At 38.0% G+C, this 23955-nt stretch overlaps 1 protein-coding gene across 2 annotated transcripts in view; it reads right to left on the bottom strand.

Moving 5' to 3' along the window:
- Nucleotides 1-23955, bottom strand: part of cacna2d3a (calcium channel, voltage-dependent, alpha 2/delta subunit 3a) — a 220840-nt gene that overhangs the window by 144054 nt on the left and 52831 nt on the right. For both annotated transcript variants that reach the window (XM_066643291.1, XM_066643292.1), the window contains exon 5: nucleotides 19465-19524. In XM_066643291.1, the coding sequence (XP_066499388.1) occupies nucleotides 19465-19524 (60 nt within the window). The remainder of the gene's footprint in view (nucleotides 1-19464; nucleotides 19525-23955) is intronic.

Genomic DNA, 23955 nt, shown 5'->3' with positions numbered 1-23955 from the left:
AGCAAGGATCACATGTTAAAACACACTGAAAAAAAATCTGGATTAGGTTAATAAATTACACAATTTATTGTGGATTTGACAAGGCTTCTAAACTTTAACACTATAAAACCTCCAGTGAGCTTTGGTCAAAGCTGAACACGTTGCTGATTATAAAATAAACATAAACCATTTTTCCCCTGTAAAATGAAAAGATTAAACTTTCATATTTCAATATTCACACACAACCACACCACAAAATGTGCATGTTGTTAAATGTTGTATGTCTCAGTCTTTTTAAGTTTGTCCGTTTCATTAAGTATGCTTTAAACTTCTAGACTCTACCCTGTCGTATTTAAAGGATATTTTGCATTCAAATAATGCAATCCATGTTGGTCAGACAAAAATGTCATTACAACCTGTGCAGCATGTGATGCTGCAATAAACTACATCTGGAACATCCCGGTATACTTTTGATCAACCTGCAGGTAGAGAATTTGAAAATACTCAGGGAATGTGTATAGATCTTAAGATGAGGATGGGCTTTCATACACATTTCTCATTCAATGTATTTAGTCAAGTGCTTACAACCCGGAAAACTGACTAAAACTGACTAAAAATAACACACACACACAACTAAAACCATGCTCTGCCACAGGCTGACACTTGTACAAATGGGAAACATTAATAAAACCATAAGACTGCTCATTATCTCTTACAACATGATTGAAATTCCCCTGCCCACTCCAGGTGTTCCCCAGCTTGGGCCTGGAGATTCAGGGTAGGATCCAGACCCACCATTACCCTGAAGTGGATAAGCAGTTGTAGATGATGAATGAATTAATGAATGAATAAATTAATTATATTCTTCATATCAATTTTGGGGCGGCACGGTGGCGCAGCAGGTAGTGCCGCAGTCACACAGCTCCAGGGACCTGGAGGTTGTGGGTTTGATTCCCGCTCCGGGAGTTGGTGTGTTCTCCCTGTGTCCGCGTGGGTTTCCTCCGGGTGCTCCGGTTTCCTCCCACAGTCCAAAAACACACGCTGGTCTGTCCATAGGTGTGAGTGAGTGAATGTGTCTGTGTTGCCCTGTGAAGGACTGGCGCCCCCTCCAGGGTGTATTCCCGCCTTGCGCCCAATGATTCCAGGTAGGCTCTGGACCCACCGTGACCCTGAACTGGATAAGCGCTTACAGATAATGAATGAATGAATATTAATTTGGATTTTTTTACTCATACATTTAGTGATAAATAAAAAATATAGAGTTGTTGTTTTTGACCAGAAACATAACAGATGATTATGGGATCTAACTGCAATAAACTTGGCTGTGTCTCCACAAAAACTTTTCCTTCTGGTCAAATAACTCAAAACTTTAAAGTCTAATGTGTGAAATGTGCCTAAATGAATTAGCTTAAAAACTATATTTGAAAATCAGGTAATAATCTCTGTTTTACAATTCATTTGGATAGGACAATTCATAACAAGATGTCAGTCTTTGGGGGAAAACACAGCCTAAGTGCTAGACTGAATCTAACAGAAATGGAGGTTTAATATGTCCAGCTCAAAAATCAGGCAGAAATTTCAGTACTAATTGGGAGGTTTTGTGGAGGTTTCTTCTATCTAGGGCAAACCTGCATCAGATTTAAATCAGGAAAATGTACCTGCATTCTGCTGTTCACCTGGCCTGTCAGAACACTAAAGCACATTGCTGAATCACTCTGAGCCAGCAAGGGAAGCTAATGCTGAATCATCAAAAAAAAACCAAAAAAAAAACCACTACAGCACACACCATTACACTTTCATTAAACAAAGAGTGACCTACAAGAACACGCTTAATAACACACATAGAAACACACAAACACTCCCTCCAGTCTCACACATAAGCTTACACATATACATACACAAAACACATACTTACAGCTCAGCACCATATAATTCCCTTTTCACAGTGGCTCTGTATTTTTAGTACTGCGTATACTTGAACTATAAATAAATCATTCAGCAGTTTTAAATATAGATCACCACTCTCCCACTAGACCACACCAATATCTGCAGCTTCTAGCCACTGCTAAAGCAATGGAAAAGACTGTTAAGGTGTATTTGAACTGTACTAGGATGAAAAGTTTAAGATATGATTGATATCAATGTTGACTGTGTGACTGTGAGTCCATGGTAAAGAGCAGGAGTTTGCTGATTAGGAGGTGACATTTTCTTTGTAACAAAACTGACCTAAAGTTGGGGTTACACTACATCACCTTTACCCTGGGGGAGTCTGTTCTGACTGAGTGTTATCTGTAGATCCTGGGGCTGTAACTGAGAGATAAAACCATATGGAGATTTTGTATTTACATTCATTATTTCGTTTTTTGAACTGAATTTTGGAAGTGTATTATTCGACAGCTGTCTCAGAATGGATCCCACCTACACACAATAAAAGTGTAGAACAAGTAAATGCAGAAAATATATATAAAGAAAACATACATTCATATATTTTACCATGAGATAGAGGAGTGCCTGTACATTGCAAAAGCTGATAATGTGCCATATTGGTAACGATACTTAAATGTCTTTAAGCCGTTTCTTCTTTGCTGATTCAGCATAAATTGTGGCAAAACACAAAACAGTTGTAATTCCACACATAATTTGGTTCTATTAGTAATGGGAGTGTAAGTGTGTGCGAGTTTGTATGACTTAACAGAGTTCAGTGAGTTTGTTTTTGTTCAGGAACAAAATTCACATTGTTTCATGTTGCTCAGTGTGTGGTCCCCAACCTGTTGTCAGACATTTTGTAGTGAGGTGTCCTCAGAATTAAGTCAGAAGCTGTGTGACCCTTTAATGTTTTATAGAATCTGTTAAGATATTAATTCTCATGAATTTTATTTATTTATTTTAAAATGCCCCAAACCACAAATACAGAGATCTACTAACTGTGCTTTGATGCAGAGGGATAAAAAAACACAACAGTAAAGATGACAAAAAGGAAAATAAAAGGCTACGGACAATACATTTATAAATACCCTCTACCACCCACCCCCACCCAAATAAAATCATTCTACAGGGCTGTTATCTACTCCAGATGTGTCTGCCACTGTCTATTTCAGTTGTGCTCAACATTTTTGTCTAGGAAAACAAAATAAACAATAAATAAGCTGGTATAAGTCACAAAACTCCAGGGACCTGGAGGTTGTGGGTTTGATTCCCGCTGCGGGTGACTGTCAGTGAGGAGTTGGTGTGTTCTCACCGTGTCCGCGTGGGTTTCCTCCGGGTGCTCCGGTTTCCTCCCACAGTCCAAAATCACACGATGGTAGATGGATTGGTGACTCAAAGTGTCCGTAGGTGTGAGTGAATGTGCTGAATGAGTGTGTGTGTTGCCCTGTGGAGGACTAGCGCCCCCTCCAGGGTGTATTCCTGCCTTGCGCCCAATGATTCCAGGTAGGCTCTGGACCCACCGCCACCCTGAACTGAATAAGTGGTTAGAGATAATGAATGAATGAATGAATAAGCTGGTATAATAAATAAAATACATTACAATGTGTTACTAAAATATTTTTAAAAACACTTTAAAAGAAAAAAAACATTTAATATTTAATAACAGCCAACAGATAACATTTAAGACAATAATGCAAATGTATGTATGTCTTTAAAAGGTGGAGAACAAACTGTGAACTCTACTTTATCAGATTCTATGTTGATTATTATTTACAGATTTAGCCTCTAGAGTATATAATTGATTAAATTGCCTGTAATTGCTGATTTTATACCAGCAGCTTCACCTTGATTAGACATTAAGTTTTTTGGGGCCAATTTAGCCTAGAACATCAGTGTTATTAAGTAGCAACTCCTTTGTTCTCTCACTTATTATTCGTTCCTTTGTCCTCTGGCTAACCTTGCTAACATTCCCTGGCATGAATCATATACACACTTCACACCAGTGGGATCACACCCCTCCCAGCCCTTGCTAACCCCCTCTCCCGTTTATCCTTCACTCCAACTCCCTTCATCATCTCAGCTAAGCAGGAAGCACACCAATATAGCCATCAATTACAGCCCGGACAACGCAGCTCATATATCAGCGTAATTAATCTGCGCTGATTGGCCTGGTTATTAGCTCTTTATCAGAGCCCTTTGAAGACTCATAGACACAAGGTGAAGGAGCCTTGAGACCTGAAGACTCTTGTGTAGAATAAAAAGAAAATCTCTGTGCCTTTAAAATGTTTTCCTACCAGTTGTATGCAAAACCTTTATTCTGATTGCCTAAGTGAAGATAAGTACACACTCCTTCAATATTCACAATTATTGTTCAATAGATGAAAAATTAAACCTTATAATGAAGCTTGTACAAAAGATATGGCACAATTTATTTACTCCAGGTTAAACAAAGCAAGCAAATATGAACTGTGCACTAAAATGCCTTAATTACTCAAGGTTGGTCCCTGTAGAGGACGCACTACATTCACTTTAAAAATGATCAAAACATGACATTTGGCCTAGGGATGTTCACATGACAGTATCCCCGCATTTACACATTTTTCACAGGAATAATTCTTATGCTGACAATTTTGGCTTCACCTCAGCATTACTGTGAAGATTCTGTGAAGACACCCTTTAATGTTTCTTTGTATATATTTTTTAAACAATGTCATTATAAAGGGTTCTAACATCTTCCTTTCAGACATTTCAAAGAGAGGGAGAAATTGTTCTGAAAGGAAATTAAAAAGCCAACTCCTCCAGGCACAACATGGTTTGTTATCCTTACAACCATGTAATGTCAAAAAAAACATTACACACGCACACACACACAAAAAAAAGAAAAAGATGTTCCTTTTAGAGAATTAAGCAGGCTTCCTCTCAGGGAATACAGAGTGCTGAGAGTAAGGCAGCATTTAATGCAACGTCGGCAATTGCATTCTTTGACTTTTCATACAGCCCTACAAAACATGCTGATAGTAGGGTAAGGCACGAGAGCTTAACAGCTGTGTAGATACAGCTCTGGTGAACTCAGTCAGGCATCAATAACATTTGTTGAACAGATGCTTAGTACAGGGAGTAGCCAAACTAGATGCTCCCGCTCTTATCACAAATGGTTTTGTGCAGTACAGGGGAATAATGATTGTACGTAGAAGGCCATAGTGTTAATGTGGGTCTCCTCATTTAATCATGGCATGAGAAGGAATGGGTCATTTCTACATACTGATTGAGGAGTGTTGCTCACACTGAACAGTCTGAATAGCCTTTTACACACTTGAAAATAGGTATTTCTTAATCTCTTTCAACAGGCCCCCAAATGATATGTCACTGATTTTGTGCATTTACCTTATATGTAATAAATAAGTAAACAATGTCAGGATCTATCATTTTGAACAAAATAATAATTACCATATTCATTGCATTGGTTGTTACTCTCTTAAACAAAAAAGACATTATTAATTAAACTTTAATGACCCAAACTACCCTCTAAATAAAATCTTTTGCTCACTGAGGAAAACAAAAGAGAAATAAAAGACAATAAAAATGTCAACAATAAACAAGGCCTTGTGCATGTTTTAAACAATGATAGGGGTTATGGTAAATCACAGATCACTCTGATTCTATTGGTTTATTTCTCTCCACTTGACTGTGCTGTGACTTCCCTTGCAGATTTAAACCATATATATATTGAAGGTTTAATTTTATGAGGCTGTGTCTGGCCTTCAGCAAATATTACTGGGACATCACAAGATTCCAAGTATTCCAAAGATATGTGCCAGCCCAAATCCACCAATTTCTTTTTAAAGAAGAATAAGAGCTAAGAGCTGTATGGATTTAAAGCGGTACTCAGTTAAACTGAAGTAAATCTACTCACAAACACACACTTTACCATTAGCCTTTTCTGTTCTTCCATATCATGTATTCGTTACCCTTAACCTTCTCACTCTTCCTCACTCATTCGCTATTTCTCCAACCCATGAAGATTCACATGCTTACTCAAAGCTTATTGTTGTCATAAAGAGCTCATTGTGTCATACAAAACAGATCAATACAGCATTGAAGCAGAGCTAGCACTTCCAGCTTCTCTCTATTCCATAACTTCACTTCACAGCATCTAGTGCTCATCCACAGATCTGTCAGCACCGTTGTGATCAGGATAGGCAGATACACGTATTTTAAAGACACCCAATACATTTTACATGTCTTTTTGTGGTCATTAGAGTATTGCTTCCACAATCACCAAAGTGTTGCATTCACCTGGATGATGAGACCAGTACACTCATCACACATTAGCTGTTAGGTAGATTATGTGACTGAGCACCCAAAACTAAACTGAATGGTATTGTGCCGAGATGTTTGGCTCTGTAAATTATTATGTATTTGTTAGAATGGCATGGATTTATTCTGAAATAAATTAACTAAATAAAAAAAAAAGTCAATGTGTTTTTGTAACTAGTGAAAAGCCTTCAATTTTATCAGCCACAAAAATATTATGGGATGTTCAGAAGCAAATGAGGATAGTGTGTCTTTTTCTGTTCAATACTAGTATATAACCCAGGACTTCTTCTGTTACACATGCATGCTGATGAAGATCAGTAGTTCTGACAATTTAGACGGTCATGCATATCTTCCAAGATACACAAGTAAATTCAAAGGAACTGTGCAGACACTGTACTGGAGAGACAAAGAGTTAGAGCATGTGTCAGTGTTTCAGTGTTTTATCTGTAATTCTGATCCATATGTTTCAGCTGAATGTCTGAAATATGCCTCTACACAAAAGGTCAAAAACATCTAACACAGCAGCAGCTCTTGCCCTTTCAGACCAGCGCTGCAGACAGCATAACCTAATCTGATTAACTCAGCTAGCCTTTCATGTACACAATACCATAAGCTTCTCAACTGACCTTTATTTTAAGGGAGTGTTGTTAAATACTAAATCGTGAATATATTCATTATTGACAAACAAATGTGAAAGCAGCTTTCAACTGTGACCTATAGAGGTCCGGTCTTGTGGTCTATTTCTGTTTTAGAAAATGGAACCAGAAACCTACATTCATCTATTCCATCCATCAATTGTCTGTAACTACTCATTCAGTTCATGGGTCGAGAGCCTGCCTGGAATCACAGGGCGCAAGGCAGGGACACACCCTGGACACCTATGGACACATATGACCAGTCCACCTACCCACGTCTGTGACGGCTGTGTGACAGGGACACTACCTACATGCACCACGGTGGTGCATGGAACAAGAGGTGTCCTTATCCTTCTTCAGGTGTGGGTGTGTTTCTTAAGAACAGTCTCTAGAACTGGATTAGATTTGTCTCAGAATCTTTCTTTAATATATATACTTAGGAAGATTGAGACATTATCCAGTCATTTAGATTTTTATCCAGATGTAAATTTGATGGGGCGGCACGGTGGTGCAGCAGGTAGTGTCGCAGTCACACAGCTCCAGAGACCTGGAGGTTGTGGGTTTGATTCCCGCTCCGGGTGACTGTCTGTGAGGAGTTGGTGTGTTCTCCCCGTGTCCGCGTGGGTTTCCTCCGGGTGCTCCGGTTTCCTCCCACAGTCCAAAAAACACACGTTGCAGGTGGATTGGCGACTCAAATGTGTCTGTAGGTGTGAGTGAATGTGTGTCTGTGTTGCACTGTGAAGGACTGGCGCCCCCTCCAGGGTGTATTCCCGCCTTGCTCCCAATGATACCAGGTAGGCTCTGGACCAACCGCGACCCTGAATTGGATAAGCGGTTACAGATAATGTATGAATGAATGTAAATTTGATCATTTTTATAGTCAATGTATTAAAATATTTTTGACCTAACTGAGACATGAAACATAAGCTGCAATGTTATTGTCTAAATCAATTATCAAGACATACTTATTTACTTAAGTTCACAATTCACGAATGTCATTTTTAGATTCAGTATGTCAGAGTAATACATTTATCAACACAGCAAAATCATGTAATGATTACAAATCTCATATTAATACTTTAAGGTTATTATTTTCAGTTCATTAGAGAAGTCAACATTACAAACCACAACAAGAGTTATGACATATAGTGTCCAAATCTCTTGCCCTAGAGACTATCTAATATATAAAAAAGCTAACACACTAGCCTCTAACTAACACGCTGGTCACAATCCAGTGAAAAAATATGGATGTGTTGCAATTTAATATGATGCAACATGTTTTATTGTTACATCCCTACTTCTTGTTACAGCTACACAATTTATACACATTCTATGTCCACTCTATGGAACTTCAAGTTTAACAGCTTTCCCACAGGGTTGCATGTTGAATTCAGATTCAAATAAAAAGGGAGGCTCCATCTTCTTAGTAAAGTGATGCTAGCCAGCTTTGGTGTCGTAATAGCACAGACATTTAGTGTTCTCATCCAGTCATGTTTAACTGTCCCATGATGCTGCATTAGCAGCAGCATTAAAAGATGCAGTAGACCTTATCCTCATACAGGTTAGTAGCATTATGTGATAGGGAGAGACCTAGATTGGCCATAATCACATTTAAGTGGGAAAGTGAATCAAAGAAAAAGAATCATTTCCTTTAAAAGCAGAGGCAGCAGTTAATGCTCCAGGATAAGGCAATTTGGACTTGCCTATCCCTCTTTAATCATACTATTGTACAATCTTACCTGTGCCAACATACATATATAATACATAATTTAATGTCTAGCCATTATGCACCTTCTGAGGCTTATCAGCCAAAGGCTTTAAACAGCCAACACTTGAACAAAGGGTTATGATATGTCAATTAACTGAGGGACTTTTGGCAAGTACTCATGCCTTGATGAGTTAAGACCCAGTGCAGGATCATTTTCCTTTCATAAACTGGAATAAACAATCCGGGGTTCATTTCGGAGTATCCTCCATAGCTCTAATACCTTCAATGAAAAAGCTATATTACATCAGAATAAATTTAGAAGCTTCTATGTTCTTGCCCATTAATCTTCCATTTCCTTCAACAACCAAATTCGCAAAAGGTAAATAAGGGAGGTAGCTAGCTGGCATGAACTGCTCCCCTAGAAGACTAGAGATTATTGTCAAAAATGACAAATAAGTTACAAAGTATTCATGGACACCAAGGGTATTCTGGATTTCAAGAGACGAAATAATGAGAACCAAGTAGAGCTACACATCAAAAAGTTCTTTTGGCCACTGCTTAGTGTACACTTGTTGACTATGGCTAATTATTCTCTAAATACATATTTCTAGGAAGATATAACTGTGGCAGTAAGCTTTATAAGTAAAGGGTACTATTACCACTGCTTAGCATATTAGATTTCTGTGTGAGTGTAGAACACTCCCAAGCTTGCATTTCTTCTGAAGGGTAGGGTATTGATACCAGCTGCAGCAATAGCTCCTTCTGATCTGTGAAGGATTTATACAAGATACTTGACCATTGCGAGGATCTGATGGCATTCTGCTACAAGAACATTAATGAGGTCAGGTTCTGATGATGACTGATTAGCTCTCGATCACCAGCTTGAGTTCTGAGGGATTCTCACCCCTCTAGAAAAAACTTGGCATTGAATATTGTCACGTTAAGCCAATGTGCAGCTGCTCCAGAGTGGCCTGTTTCTTGTCATGCGTTTCTATGTAGAGAACATACTATTCCGCAATGCACCTTAAAACTGAAAGATTTTGAATTGGGAGTCTACAAACTTTTAAACAGATAGTAAAGCTTAATATACTTATGTTTCATACATCAATTTGATATGAAAACATCACATCCCTATTTGTGGATTATCCTCAAGGCAATTCCTTTTCCTAAATTCAATCTCTGTGTTAATTTCACTTGCTGATCCATGCATCAGTACATGCCCATCCTCAAATTGAATTTGCCTGAATGAATGCTCTAATAAATGGTAGTGCACCAAACTAATGATTTTCAGAGGCTGCAAATGGCAGCCATAACACTATTAAGATCATTAAACTAGCTTCTGAACATAAAGCTCATGAAGTCATAAAATCTAACATTTATGATGTAGCCCTTGAGCGTTTGTAGAAGCACATACAAGCCCTGGGAGACAGACAGACCCAAAAACACACAGCGTAAATCTAAAACTCCCTGAGCCTGAGACAAACAATTACTATTGATTGTGCTTTTACCAGTGAAGAAGAATGAGTGTGAGAGAGAGAGAGAGAGAGAGAGAGAGAGAGAGAGAGAGAGAGAGAGAGAGACATAAACTCTTTGTATACGTCTCAGTTCTAGTCTTACTTTATGAAACGCATATGTATCAGTGGCACATTTAATAAAAAGAATTAGAGATCAGAATGAGCACTTTGCTCTAAATACACAATTAGCTATTGTACATATTATTATTTTGAATTTGGCTAATCTGTCATGCTGTTACATAATATAAATTACATATACCAGGTAAATGCACTGTAGTTCAAACACAAGAAAAATGGCATTTTGTTTTCAATAGCTAAATAAATAAAAAATTAAATAAACACGCGCACACACACACACACACACACACACACACACACACACACACACACACACACACACACACACACACACACACACACACACACACACACACAACAGACTGTAAACATCCTGTTTGCAATCATCAGCCATTCAGCGCCATTAAACAAAACAAAGTCCATCCAAAACAAGAAGACATACTGATTCTTTTCCCTTTTTGGAGTCAAAGTGGAGCTCAAATGATAGAAAAAGATGAAGTAAAAGGGCCCCTGAAAGACAGGAAATTTTAATGGAATATTAGCAACATGGGAATCATCCTATTTTGTAAATCTTGCTATCAATTACAATTTTTTAACAGAGTGATGTGTTTGTAGCAGGCTGCTGAGGGTCAGTCAGCTGGAGTCAACTCAGACACTAAGGACTGCAAAATTGCTATTTTTCCCATTTCTAATCTATTTAAATCATTATTTTATGTCAGTAGAATTCATAAGGACATTATAATATTACGTTGATAATAAACAAGTGTAAAATTTCCCATCTTATTTAGGGAATATTTAATCACACAATTAAGACATGACAGCTACCATAGACATCTCTGGACACATATCTCTATCTCCTTCTTCAGGTTCATACAAGTGAGACCTCATCGATGTAATCCCCATTCCAAACCTTTACCATATCAGCTAAATGTTTACATTTGCTGCAGAGGCTTTCAATTAGTCCAATAGGGCCCAAGTCCCTCCTCAGTCAGATTCTCACTGAAGCATTCGGTCTCAGCAGCACAGAGGGGTTTCAGAACAAATGTGGCATAAGCAGGTATCCACAGACCAACAACCATTTAGTGCATTTATTTAAAAATATGCTTTGTTATATTTACTGTATTAATATTTGTCTGAAAATATTCTAAATGTTAAACAGTGTTAAAAAAAGTATACACAATACATATTCAAGTTAATATGGCTTACTATTCCGTGCTGTGTAGATTTCAGAATCAGTGTTACTTATATACAGAGCAAAAGCTATCAGGGGAAAGGAAAAACCTTTCCACTGGTTTCTTCATCATCATCATTTTAAGTCTGGATTCAGATGAATGGCAGCCTACTAAATGAAATTGCACAATAGGTAGTGCACAATTAAAGAAACAGCATATCTGCCACCATAGTAGTAGGAACACATTTGAATGTAGACTCTGATTCTGATGATCAGTTACATGCACCTACAAAAACGGCTTACTGGGATTCTGTGTGCAATATGTGTTTTACCTACACTTTAGGTAGAGATTAAACAAATTATTCTAAACATTTAGTGCAGTTGCACATCTTTTGGGGCCTGTTCATGCTGCCCTGATATGTTATACAATAGTATATATGCAGAAGTGAGGAAAGAAAAGGCCTAGAGAAAGACTGAGGACGGTCTGAGACATGTTCAATGTGACCTGGCGTATTCAGGGATATAATGAATGTGTAATGTAATCTGCAAGATCAGCCTGCTCCACAATTAACCTCACTCAAACTGCATCCCATCAAATCTACTAGAGTAGAACTAAAAGGCTGTTACAGGCTTTCAATAAAAGAACTAGGAAACAGGTTTTTGTACATTGAACAAGAATAAAACTAACTCACTCAGTATAACCAAACCTTTTATTAGACTCAGTACTAATAGATACTGCCCACTACAATCTATTAAATTAAAATTTCAAAAGCTACAACCCCACTGTTTGAGACATTTTGAATCATGAAGCCCCTATAGCACATTGGAGGATTTGAAGTGGCCTAAATCAGCAACTGATTTTACACTTTACTCATGCATGTTAACACAGTAAAACATAACACAGTAAAGCAAATGTCAGTGCCATTTATATATAATTTGTACCATTTAGTAGCTAACTTTTCACAAATAAACTGAAATATAAAAACCTCTGAAATGTTAACAGAAAGTAACATTCGTCAGGTCTTAGGGTACATAGGGCATGAAGTTTGGCTCCCTTCGTCCAGAAAAAAACAAGAAAATGATGAGTTGTTATATTTTAATCATGGTTTCGTTTTAATTTCACACTGAAATTCGTACTGTGATCATTGATATACCTGACATCACATCCTGTGTTTGATTATATTTAGATTCACTGTATTGCGGGTGTTCGTACTTGACACCAGATTTAGTTTAGAAGTGCACACTTCTAAATGAGTATTTCACATTTACTCTAACACACTGCACTAAGGAATCAAACATTAATATCCAACCAAAGCTAACAAGTCTGAACAAGACAAGACAACTTTACTTGTATAGCACATTTAAAAGACAACATGTGTCAACAATAAAATAACCAAATTCACAATGAATTATAAGTTAAGACAAGGTAAAATGTCCTATTCTAAGGTAGTTTAGAGTTATGACTAATTGAGGTTTAATTCAAATAATATAAAATGAAATTAACTCAAAAGTGTCCGTAGGGGTGTGTGTGTGTGTGTGTGAGAGTGAATGTGTATCTGTGTGTGTGTTGCCCTGTGAAGGACTGGCGCCCCCTCCAGGGTGTATTCCTGCCTTGCGCCCAATGATTCCAGGTAGGCTCTGGACCCATCGCGACCCTGAACTGGATAAGCAGTTACAGATAATGAATGAATGAATAAAATGAAATAAAAAAAATAATTAAAACAACAAAACAATATTTCTAAAAGTATTCAAATGTCAAGGCAAATAAATGAGTTATTAAGTTTGTCTTGAACATATCTAATGTGGAAGAGGACTTTATGAACGATGAAAGAGTTCCAGAGTTTCAGTGCAGCAACAGGTTTGACAGACGCAATGACTGAGTGGAGGCATGAACACAAAGCATTTCAGATATACAACACAATAACTGGGTGCAAATTTCAAGCTAAATGTGCTGTGGCCTTTTTGTGGTCTGTTTTGGGTTTATATTTAATACTGTAACAGACAGATTATGAACCCTGAGAAAGGCACTGTGAGGTAAGAATTTAGTAAAAGTTAAGTATTAATTATGTTTTAGGGGAAAAAATCTAGGGATTAGATTAGATGAAAACATTAATGACCAATCACTATTGTTGTCCACACATTGTTGTCTGTGGACATAACAAACGTTGATTGGCTTTACAGTATGTGAGAAATGGAATCCCCTAACAGAAATAAAAGAATGTACAATGCCCCTAAACAAAGTTCTACTAAACGGCATCTGTGTGTGTGTGTGTGTGTGTGTGTGTGTGTGTGAGTTCCTCAAAGAAATCCAGAACTTCCATCTCTCTGGTGACTTCTTAAGCCAGATATGAGACAGAATCGCACAAAGGGAGAACTGCAATTTATCACTGTCAACCAGCAGAAAAGCAAATGGGAGCTGGGGGTGGGGGTGTTGGAAGGAAGTAGGGAGCATAAGAAATTTGTCATATTTTATGTAGTAAGTCCAATTGCCCATGTCCTCCTTAAGTTCATCATGACTTTTAAAATGTAATCCCAGACTTTCTCTAAACATGTAGAGACTCACCCATACACACAAAAGCACAGAAACAGGTGGCAGTTCTGTCCTCCTAAACCCCGGCACATCCAACCCCATCCAGGAAACCCTGGGATTAAACTAGGGCTTTGAAAATCCCTACAGCTCCAGAAGCTCCTCTCCCTGCCTTCTGACATTTTGGAAGGCCATGAAAATCCTATTTGGGAGCTCCTAAAATCGGCCTGTAATTGCGCATTATAGAGGTGTGGAATTAAGTCTTGCCCTGCCAGGGAGTGAGAAAAACCCTATCTGGGAGTAAATGATTGCCTCTGAAACACTCTCAAGCACAAAAATATTTGTGGGGCATGGCAGAGAGGTCGAGGCGGGAAAAGAGAAAGGGTGGAGGTGGGGGTGGGGGGTTGTGGATGGAAGAGTATGAAGCGCAATAGAAACACAATAAAAGAAATGACAAATGATATGACTGAAGAAAGCTGGAACTGGGATAAAGAAAATTAGAAGTGAAAGGAATGGAGAGAAACACCAGAGAAGAGAAGCAGAAAAAAGGACGAAGGAAAGAACAAAGCAAAGCCCACTTTTGCTGGACACTGCCTGTCCTCTATGGGACTCCACTGGGCTGGCGTGGAGTCTGCTTATGTGGTTAATTCGCAGACGCCCATCTCCAACTGTGAAAGAAGAACATCCACTAAATCACACCGGGACTGCTGGCTGCCATGTGCACATTTTTATGCATGGCTATTTGCATGAAGATTGTAGTAAGCGAGAGAGAGAGAGAGAGAGAGAGAGAGAGAGAGAGAAAGAGAGAGAGAGAGAGAGTGGCAGAATAGATTATGAAGCCAATTCCACTAGGCTGAGAAAGAGCTCTGGTGTGAGTAGATAAGGAGCGGCTCTATCTCTCTTCGCTGCCAGCCAAATATGTATCCAACAGCCACACACACGCGCGTATACACACACACACACACACACAAAAACAGATCTGGGCATGCCGCCGCTGAGGAGGCTTCACCCTACAGCAGGCTTGCCGTTATTTTTAGGTACGTGGGGTTGTTCTCTGTAATTACCTTCTTGTCTTCAGCGCCTACTCCCTAAATGCCAACAGTAGAGTCAGAAGAGCACGCCACAGAGTAGGAGTGGGTCAGAAGTTTGGCCACAAGAGAATCCCTTATCTTTCCATCAACAAAATCAAAGACAGAGCAGCAGGTAAGTTGGCCCCAAAATTCTGTATAGGCTACTATACTTCCATTTATTTCAGAAAGGTGATCAGGATCTTTTGTCCCCCAAAAAGCAAAAACAGAAATTTCCACTTTTGATTATTAACACATTTATCACCTCCTCACCATCAGTAGCATGCTTTCATTAGAGACATGAAGAGTAACAGTGCTAATTCCAGTGGGAGCACCTGAGACCTCACTCAGACAATAAGCCCTTCTGGTTCCTTGCTCCCTTTTGGCCAGATTATTACGGCCATAAACCTTCTATAGCCATCGTCATAGCTGGAGTTTATCCTGGAATTATCTTCTATTCTTTGGACAATCCGACAAAGGCCCAGTAAGTAACTCTTCCCATTCATAATTCCTTTGATTAATTGGATTAAGAACAGGTAAGTTGTATGTACAGTTCATGTGTGATTGTGTACACACAGCAAAATAAGAAGAGAAGGAGAGAGAAAAAATACAGGTACATATCTCTTCCTGGCAGGTTAAATATGAAGCATTCATCAAATTCAAGCTTATTGTTCAATAAACAATAGACGTATGGGGGCTCCTGAGTGGTAAAACTTATCTTAGCACTAGCCCTGTAGAACATTGTAAGCCCACAGCCCACAGGCTCCCCCTGAGTATAAGCCCATGAAAGGTTCCTTCACAGCCCACTTGGGGCCCACATCCCACTGACTGAGATACATTGTTCTAACACACACACACACACACACATATATATATATATATATTGCATTACAGTGCAAAACTCATTTAAGATACAAGTAAGAACAGTCAGTCTACTGGGGTAAGCCTTTAGTTGACTTCACAGTTCTTAAAGGCAAAGTTTGCACAAATTTAAAGTGTGTTTATGAAGTCCCAGTGTCTATAAAGGAGTAGAAAAATAAACTGTTTCGGTCCTTTATGCTAGTCTATAGCTCTCTCTGCTCATGGCAGAAGCATCTGGAGTTTTTTTTTAGACGATGAAGAGAACTCCAAACATTGAAAAGCATGTACTGAGATGAGTTTATTGCTCTATGCCTGTTCCATAGGTGGATAATATTCATAAATTTTTGTTGTTTGGGTTTGCTTAAGGTGGAACTCAGGACACAACTATCTGCATTACCGAAAGTGCTACCAAACTAAACAACTCGAGTCACAAATGAGTTTCTGTGGTAATTCAAACAGTGAATAAAAACTCACAGAAAAGTTCCACTTCAGACACCTATAAACAACAGTCGCTATTTCCCTTAATCATTCCACCTTAAAAGACATGGAGCTTAGGGCTGTGTTCTCTCACAATTGTAGACGTTCCCTATAACTCACCCAGCAGCATCAAATGACAACAAGGTCTTGGGCCTAATCATCACATCATATATTTGAGAGAAGCTGAAGCAATCTTACAAGTGAACAAATATTTTTATATATCTACATAAGTAAGAAATATCTTTTACTACTTTTGGACAAACCTTTTAAATACTTCAGGGCTTGAATAGGGTGAAGCAAAAAAAAAAAAAAAAAAGCACAATAACAGAACACAACAAAATAGGTTGATTTAAAAATAAACAATAGTTTTAATTTTTTAAATGGTATATTACACTATCACATTTGAATACAAACTATATTTGTAAGAAAACACTAAAAGTATATTGTTTGTTTCTCTGATCTGTGCTTTGCCCTTTGTGTGTTTAATTCTATGTGTGATAGGGATTTTGAATGCAATATTCAGATGCTAAAACAGGTGTATATGTGAGTTCATCAGAAGAGGGGCTGAGAGAGAGAGAAACAAGAGGCGTAATCCAATCAGAAGTGTAATTAAGTGTAATTTTCTTTTCCAGGCCATCCCTCCAAACAGTACATTGTGTTAATGTGCTAGTGTTTCTTCATATGCATGTACACATGCATCGAAATATTGATATGAAATATCGTTAAGACTGTATTCCTGAGGCTGTGAGGGAATAAAGTAATTTTAATCCTCCATTTTGGCACATGGAGTAGAGCTCAATAAGCAAATGGGTTCACATATAAAAAGGTGATTATTAGCCGATAGACAGACTTCATTTCATCTCTGTGTTTCTGAAAGACCCTCTTAATGTGAGATGACAGAGTCGTCCTGTTTATTTTCGAAACATCATGTCAGATTTGATTCGGAAAGTTGAGGTTGTGTGCTTTGAGCATGAAAAATGCCAGAAGGAAAACCGTTCTGCACTAATGATATAATTCTGTATATCAGTAGCTTTTCCACACACCTGTGTTGATGGACTCGTCACCACACATGTGTACAGTGTTCCAGAGCGATCTGGGACATTTAGAGGTTGATAGGGCTGTACAAGTCCATTTGCTGAAGCTGCTTGACTGATTTAAGTGACTCTGTGGGCTGTGGGCGAGAACTGTGTGAAGTCTAAACACGATAATACTGTCAGAGTGCTTTATAGGTAACTAAAGGTGTTGCTTCAGGGAAGTAGACAAAAGTAGCTGTCCGTGGTGCTGGACGTGGCAGCTAGAAGGCGTAGCAGTCTGGTTTAGCATTGTGGCACTCCAAGATTATTTAGGCTAGGTCTTCATTTTATTAACAATTTTAAGTTGTTAATATTTTCAACCTCTATGATTCAAGTAATATGTTAGTCTTAGCGACAATGCACATATTTTTATTTTTTTTTTGCAAACTGGACCACCAAACACTGAAGGACCTAGCAAATAAATATCACTCACTATTGAGTGACTGGAAGCAATATCAACAGAAGAACTGCGCTTCAGAAACAGGGCTGTCACAAGAACACAATAAGTTATTTTAAGTACATAGATAGAGTTTTATTTTCCAGAGCGGTGACAACTGAGAAACAAATAAAATGCAGCAGAATTCTGTTCTTATTCTGGAACTTAATCTGGAACTTTCCATTCCACCTTAAATTATTAGAATGCAGTTACATTCTAGTGTACCAGTGAAGGTGGAGCAGCATATTCCCAAAAAACTCTTGAATTCACTGTATGTACTGTAATGCTTGCAAAAACCTTGCAGTTTCCCCTCGCACTATAAGAAATAAAAAAATTGACATTAGATAGATATCAGCATGGTTTAACACTTCTAACGTAATACATTATTTTTCTCTTAGAGTGAGATATTTACACACCGGGGTACTGCTCCCTTAGACTCCCTGCTTCCTCTGAAAAGGTTTGTTGTTTTTTTAAGAATAATAACATGTCCTTACAAATGCATTTTCATCTCTCCCATTATCATGCATTTTCCTCAATACAACGGACAAATGCAACCATTTCATAATCTGTTGGTTTTGATGTAAACATATAAACATGAATGTCAACCACTGTAATAATTGCAGTCGGATAATATAATTGCAATACATTTCAACAATTGCGCTTAAGGGATTATGCAGTAACTGTGACAAGCCAAGCTTTAATTTACAACTTAACCTCTTTAAATCTTACGTAATATGTGTGTCATGCAACTCTCTAAGAATCACTAACGTTAAAACAAATAAATGTTTTATTACACCTTGGTCATGCACACATGTACACCATATTTTGAGAGGACTGAAATGCACAAACAAGGCATATATGCAATGCTAAGCAAAGTAACCAGACACTCCCAAACCTAAAAGATAAGTATGTTTTATTTACAAACACTGAGTGTGGGGTGTAACAACAACCCAGTGTATGTAAACCAAGGCAAACATACCAGACAACAGAAGAGGAAAGTCAAAACCATGAGTACAAGCCAGGTCAAAACCAGAAAAAAACAACCAGCAACCAAGAACAAGGAGTGCTACGAAAAACACCGACCAAGAAACCACAACAAAGATCATACACGGCAAAACTAACGGATAGTCACACACACACACAAACACACACACACACACAAACAAGCATAGATTGTGCGAGTAACAGAAATTCTGTGATGAAAAACGTGTGGTTGGTGACTTGTTAGTGGTTAGAGTGGGGCATGTGATTATAGCATGAAGATGTGTATTATGGGAAGTGGAGTTCTGAGACTCAGAAGTGGGAGGGAAACCCGGAAGCATGGCGATTTACTGGTGTCAACACCAGGTCTACATCCAAGGCAAGGAAGAGATCTTAAAATATTAAAGTCTGATGTTTGTGTTTATAATAGCTACAAGATTATTTGCTACTTAAAATTACACCTAAAAGATCTCTCTGTATTATCGGAACAATGCATGGCTTTTGTAAGTGTCTGATACTTTTGTTGCATTTCATCCAATTTAATATATGGCACATTGATTAAGCTTCTCTTAGATTGCCCCATGGAAATGTTTACTAAAAGTAACTGAAACATCTATTTTTTTTTTATCTTTGCTTTATTTGACCATGCACACTAAATGGTGTAGATATAGTGAGTGGCTGACACTGCCAAGGTAGTGAAGGTTTGTTCCTGACCTGCAGGCCAGGGTCTTCCGTATGCTGCAGGTGAGCCTCTTCTGCTGCCTCAACCAATCTCTAAAGGGGGAGAGACATCAAGGGACATTGAGAAAGAGAGAGAAAATATATTAATTTCATACATTACATACATTACACAAATGGTATATTATAGTTCAGGTTCTTATTTTTATAGAAATATTGTTTGTGAAACAGGATAAAGTGCCACATGCGCCTCAGTGTGCTTGGAGGAACATGTAAATCACTCAGCTTTGTATCATGATTATGAACATACAGTTTACAATTCCGTAATTCACAGCACAAGAACAAAGTTCCGTACAATTGTCCGTGTGTCATTTAAGACTCCTCTGATATGTTGTAAATGAAATATACGCCAAAATACAAGGCCTTCATAGAGACTTTTTTTTTCCCCTGATGGCTGGTTCAGGTGAGCTCTGGTACACAAAGAACTCACACATAATGTCGCTCATTTCCTTTTCTTTTCTTCTCAGCTTCATTTTCTCTCTATTTCTTTCTGTTTTGCATCCTCTGCTTGGAGGAAACTAGATTATTACTACATTCCATCTCAATCATGATAAAAAAGTATGAATGTAAAATGGGACTTCAGAAATCTTCTCCCTCTCCTCTTTATTCTCTTTCTCTCATTGTCTCTCACACTATTTAAATACATAGCAAAACCACACTGCCCAAAGCACATCCATCCTCATTATTCTCTGTCATAAAATGCTCCTTTCTGTAGACATACATATTGTCCCTGTCCAATGACAAACATGTATCTCCATAAACAGTAACTTTATAGGAGAATGGAAAATCCTTCTTAATGTTCAATGGAAGTCAATGACAAACTTTTTTTATTCCAAGTCATTTTAGAGCATTTCTATTTGTCCCTTCATCATGAAATGTTTATACTGCTGCTGTATTCAAATGAGGTAGTAAACTAAACATGAACAAAAATGGAGATGCATATTTTACAGTAGAGGGCAATGAAATGTAATTCAGAATGGAAATAATCAGTATTAGATAGCATTCCCAAGGATGCTTTTATTTTAATAATTCAAAACAATTTTAATTATGCTCATCACTGCCGTGGAAAATATATCCAGTGGTGGTCCACAAACCCTCTATGAGCTTGTTCACACCACTCTTAGTTCTTCTGTGTCACACTGATTTATATAATATATAGTGGTAGTTAATGATTCTGTAATCTATAAACCTGAAGATATATTTCTTAGGAAATCATGTGTACATATGCTTTTGTGCCTATGTATGGGGAATTGTATTCTTTTTTCATAGTTCACAGTTATCCATGCTACATATTACTGCTTCTGTTCAGATTTCTATTCGGATTTGGATGTGGTTTCAGCAGGTTGAGAGAAGTTTGGGGGATGTAATTACGGAAATGAGCTTTACGACTACAGCACTCAACTTAAGAGGCAAAATTTAGGTTCCAAACATGTCATGCTAGGACTACAGCTGTGAGTGGAAGCAGTACATTTAAATGTTATGTTGAAACATTCAACAATGGCTATGGTTTCTGCCCATGGTGCTTGCCATGGTGTTTGTGTGACCTCCAGGTCTCAGTCCTTGTCTCTAGCTACAATAAGTGGTATGTGTGTGTGCCTGTGTGTCTAAAAAACACAGAACTTTTAGGCAGTAATAGCAGGTTATCAAGACCTGGTGCCCAACTGACACAGAAAAACACCTGTTTTAGTGCTAGAGAGAGAGAGAGAGAGAGAGAGAGAGAGAGAGAGAGAGAGAGAGAGAGAGAGAGATTTCAGGGGACCACATGACTGTTAAGCCCTTATAATTAACTACATATTATAATGAAATATAATCAAAATAGATTCAAACTCATTTTTATGTAAAGTGTATTTAAAATTCAAAGTCCATATTTTTCTGCTCAGACGTCCAGATTAAGTGCCCTTCACACCAGGAAGAGTTTACAAATAAATACAAACAGATGTCTGCTTTTTTTAAAAAATAAATAAACAAACAAATAAATGAACAGTGCATTGTTCGTGTGAGAGAGCTCATGCCCAGAGAATCAACAGCTATCAAGCTCAAACAGTGAAGTAGATGAAATATAAATAAAGCAGCATTTTCAAAGGTTGCTGTCACACTCGCCAGCTTGTGTCTATGCATGGGAGACTAAGTAAGATAGTTGATATCAGCATCTGACTACCAGTATGACAGCATTTTCTCATTAAATATGTACTATCAACCTTTGACCTCTTGTTAAAACAGACACTTCAGTATATGACTGGTCTCTGACCCCACTGTTGACTTTTCCAAAATAATGATCGTAAACCATTTCCGCCTCTTTCTTATCTATGAGTTACACTACCTTAAACCCTCATCGTCTTTACATCCCTACATTTCCACATTCCCTTACTTTGCTTCATTTTACACGTTTTGCAAATCATCCTATATCTGTCCTTTAAAGTTGAAACATCAGCACAACTAGTGGACTTTGTGTGTGCATGACTTGGCATTTTGGGTTTGCTGAATTGAGACCTTTGGGCCTTTTAACCTTGTGCACATTTAGCTTTGCGATGGTGATGAATAATTTACAGGTTAACAAATGGAAGCAACTGTCTCTAAGCAATTGTGTGTGTGTGTGTGTGTGTGTGTGTGTGTGTTTGTGTTGTCTGTTGGAAATAAGCATAGTATAAGTGTTCAGAGCACTGAAGGTCATCACAAACTAAATGCAACATAAAGATAAACACAAAGATAAACTACACAAAATTGTACAATGTTGACATATGTTTATAACACAATTAAACACAAAACAGATTTAATATTTTTGTTTATTGGAATTCATTTCATTATTTTGTCCACAAAACAGGTGTCCCTAGGTCTCCAGGTGTGCAAATGTATAAATTGTTCATCACAAAGATGGGTTAATCATTGACAGTGGGTAAGCTAATGTAAATTATTAATTTGAATTTTATTTAGATAATTATTGGAGATGCAGATACACCCAAACCTAAGCAGAGGGCAAACAATCCTTTTAATGTTTGTCATAAAGTTGTACTTCTTTCTAAAAGTTTTAATGGCGGTAATTTCACCCTATTGTCTCCCCAATGTTATTTATTGCCAATTCCACCCACTAGTAACATATTTCTGCCAAGCCTAGATGGTGAAGAATATTATGCTTCCTTTGAGACAGGCACCATTATTTTTCAAACTGCCTCTAACAGTGTTAGTGAACATGTTTGGGTTTTTTTTTAATTAATAATTTTGAAAACTATTGCTTTGTAAATATAGTATATGTATAGGCACTTAAAAATAGACAATAACAGATTAAACCATGGACAAATGGTAACATATAGGAGATATTTATATAGAGTTTTAGGAAAATAGAATTTCATTTTCTATCATGCATACACATGCCCAGAAGCACTGAAATGCTGTTATATGTTAACTTTGCAATCTGTTTCGTGAATTAAACACCTGTGTGGGCATGTGTGTGTACTGGCATCAGCACTGACAGCTCCAGACTGGCTGTCTTGTGGACAACGCATCCCTTTGAGTCGTGTTGGCATTATCACAGTGGCCACAGGCGCAAGGTTTCAGCCAAGAGAAGAGAAGACAGCCAAGAATGAGGAAGTGTCCATCTCACATTCATCTCTGACCAGTACAAGTCTGACCATGCTACTCCAGTGCAGCCCTGTACCGCTGTGTTCAAATTTTGAGCAGAAAGAGATATTCATAAACTAGATTAATTAATAAACACCAGAGGTCAAATTGAAAAAACAAAACAAAAACAAACAAGAAAACACTGCATTTGGCCACATATAATAATATTATTAGGTTTACAAACATGTTTTAAAGCCTTTATATAACATATAACAGCAAATAAAAATTCAAACATTCTCCTCTCTTCTGTAATTTTATTTGCACTATATTTGAAATGACAACTGACATTTAACAAAAAAAAAAAAAAGAATAAAAATGTAATCAATTAAACTTAAATGGATCATCTGGTCCCACACGGTGGCGCAGCAGGTAGTGTCGCAGTCACACAGCTCCAGGAACCTGGAGGTTGTGGGTGTGATTCCCGCTCCGGGTGACTGTCTGTAAGGAGTTGGTGTATTCTCCCCGTGTCTGTGTGGGTTTCCTCCAGGTGCTCCGGTTTTGTCCCACAGTCCAAAAACACACGTTGGTAGGTGGTTTGGCGACTCAAAAGTGCCCGTAGGTGTGAATGTGTGTGTGTGTCTGTGTTGCCCTGTGAAAGACTGGCGCCCCCTCCAGGGTGTATTCCTGCTTTGCGCCCAATGATTCCAGGTAGGCTCTGGACCCACCGCGACCCTGAACTGGATAAGCGGTTACAGATAATGAATGAATGAATGAATGAATGAATGGTCCCACTTCTGTGAGGTGCAGGCAGTGTAGAGTGGTTATTCTGCATTCTCAGTACATCTGAGCTCAATGACAGTAATTCCACATACTGCTATATTGGAAAAAGTTGCCAGTATGTGAAAATGATGA

Source organism: Hoplias malabaricus, chromosome 14 (assembly GCF_029633855.1).
Source record: "Hoplias malabaricus isolate fHopMal1 chromosome 14, fHopMal1.hap1, whole genome shotgun sequence".
Classification (NCBI taxonomy): Eukaryota; Metazoa; Chordata; class Actinopteri; order Characiformes; family Erythrinidae; genus Hoplias; species Hoplias malabaricus.
This window is presented reverse-complemented; position numbering and strand designations above follow the sequence as displayed.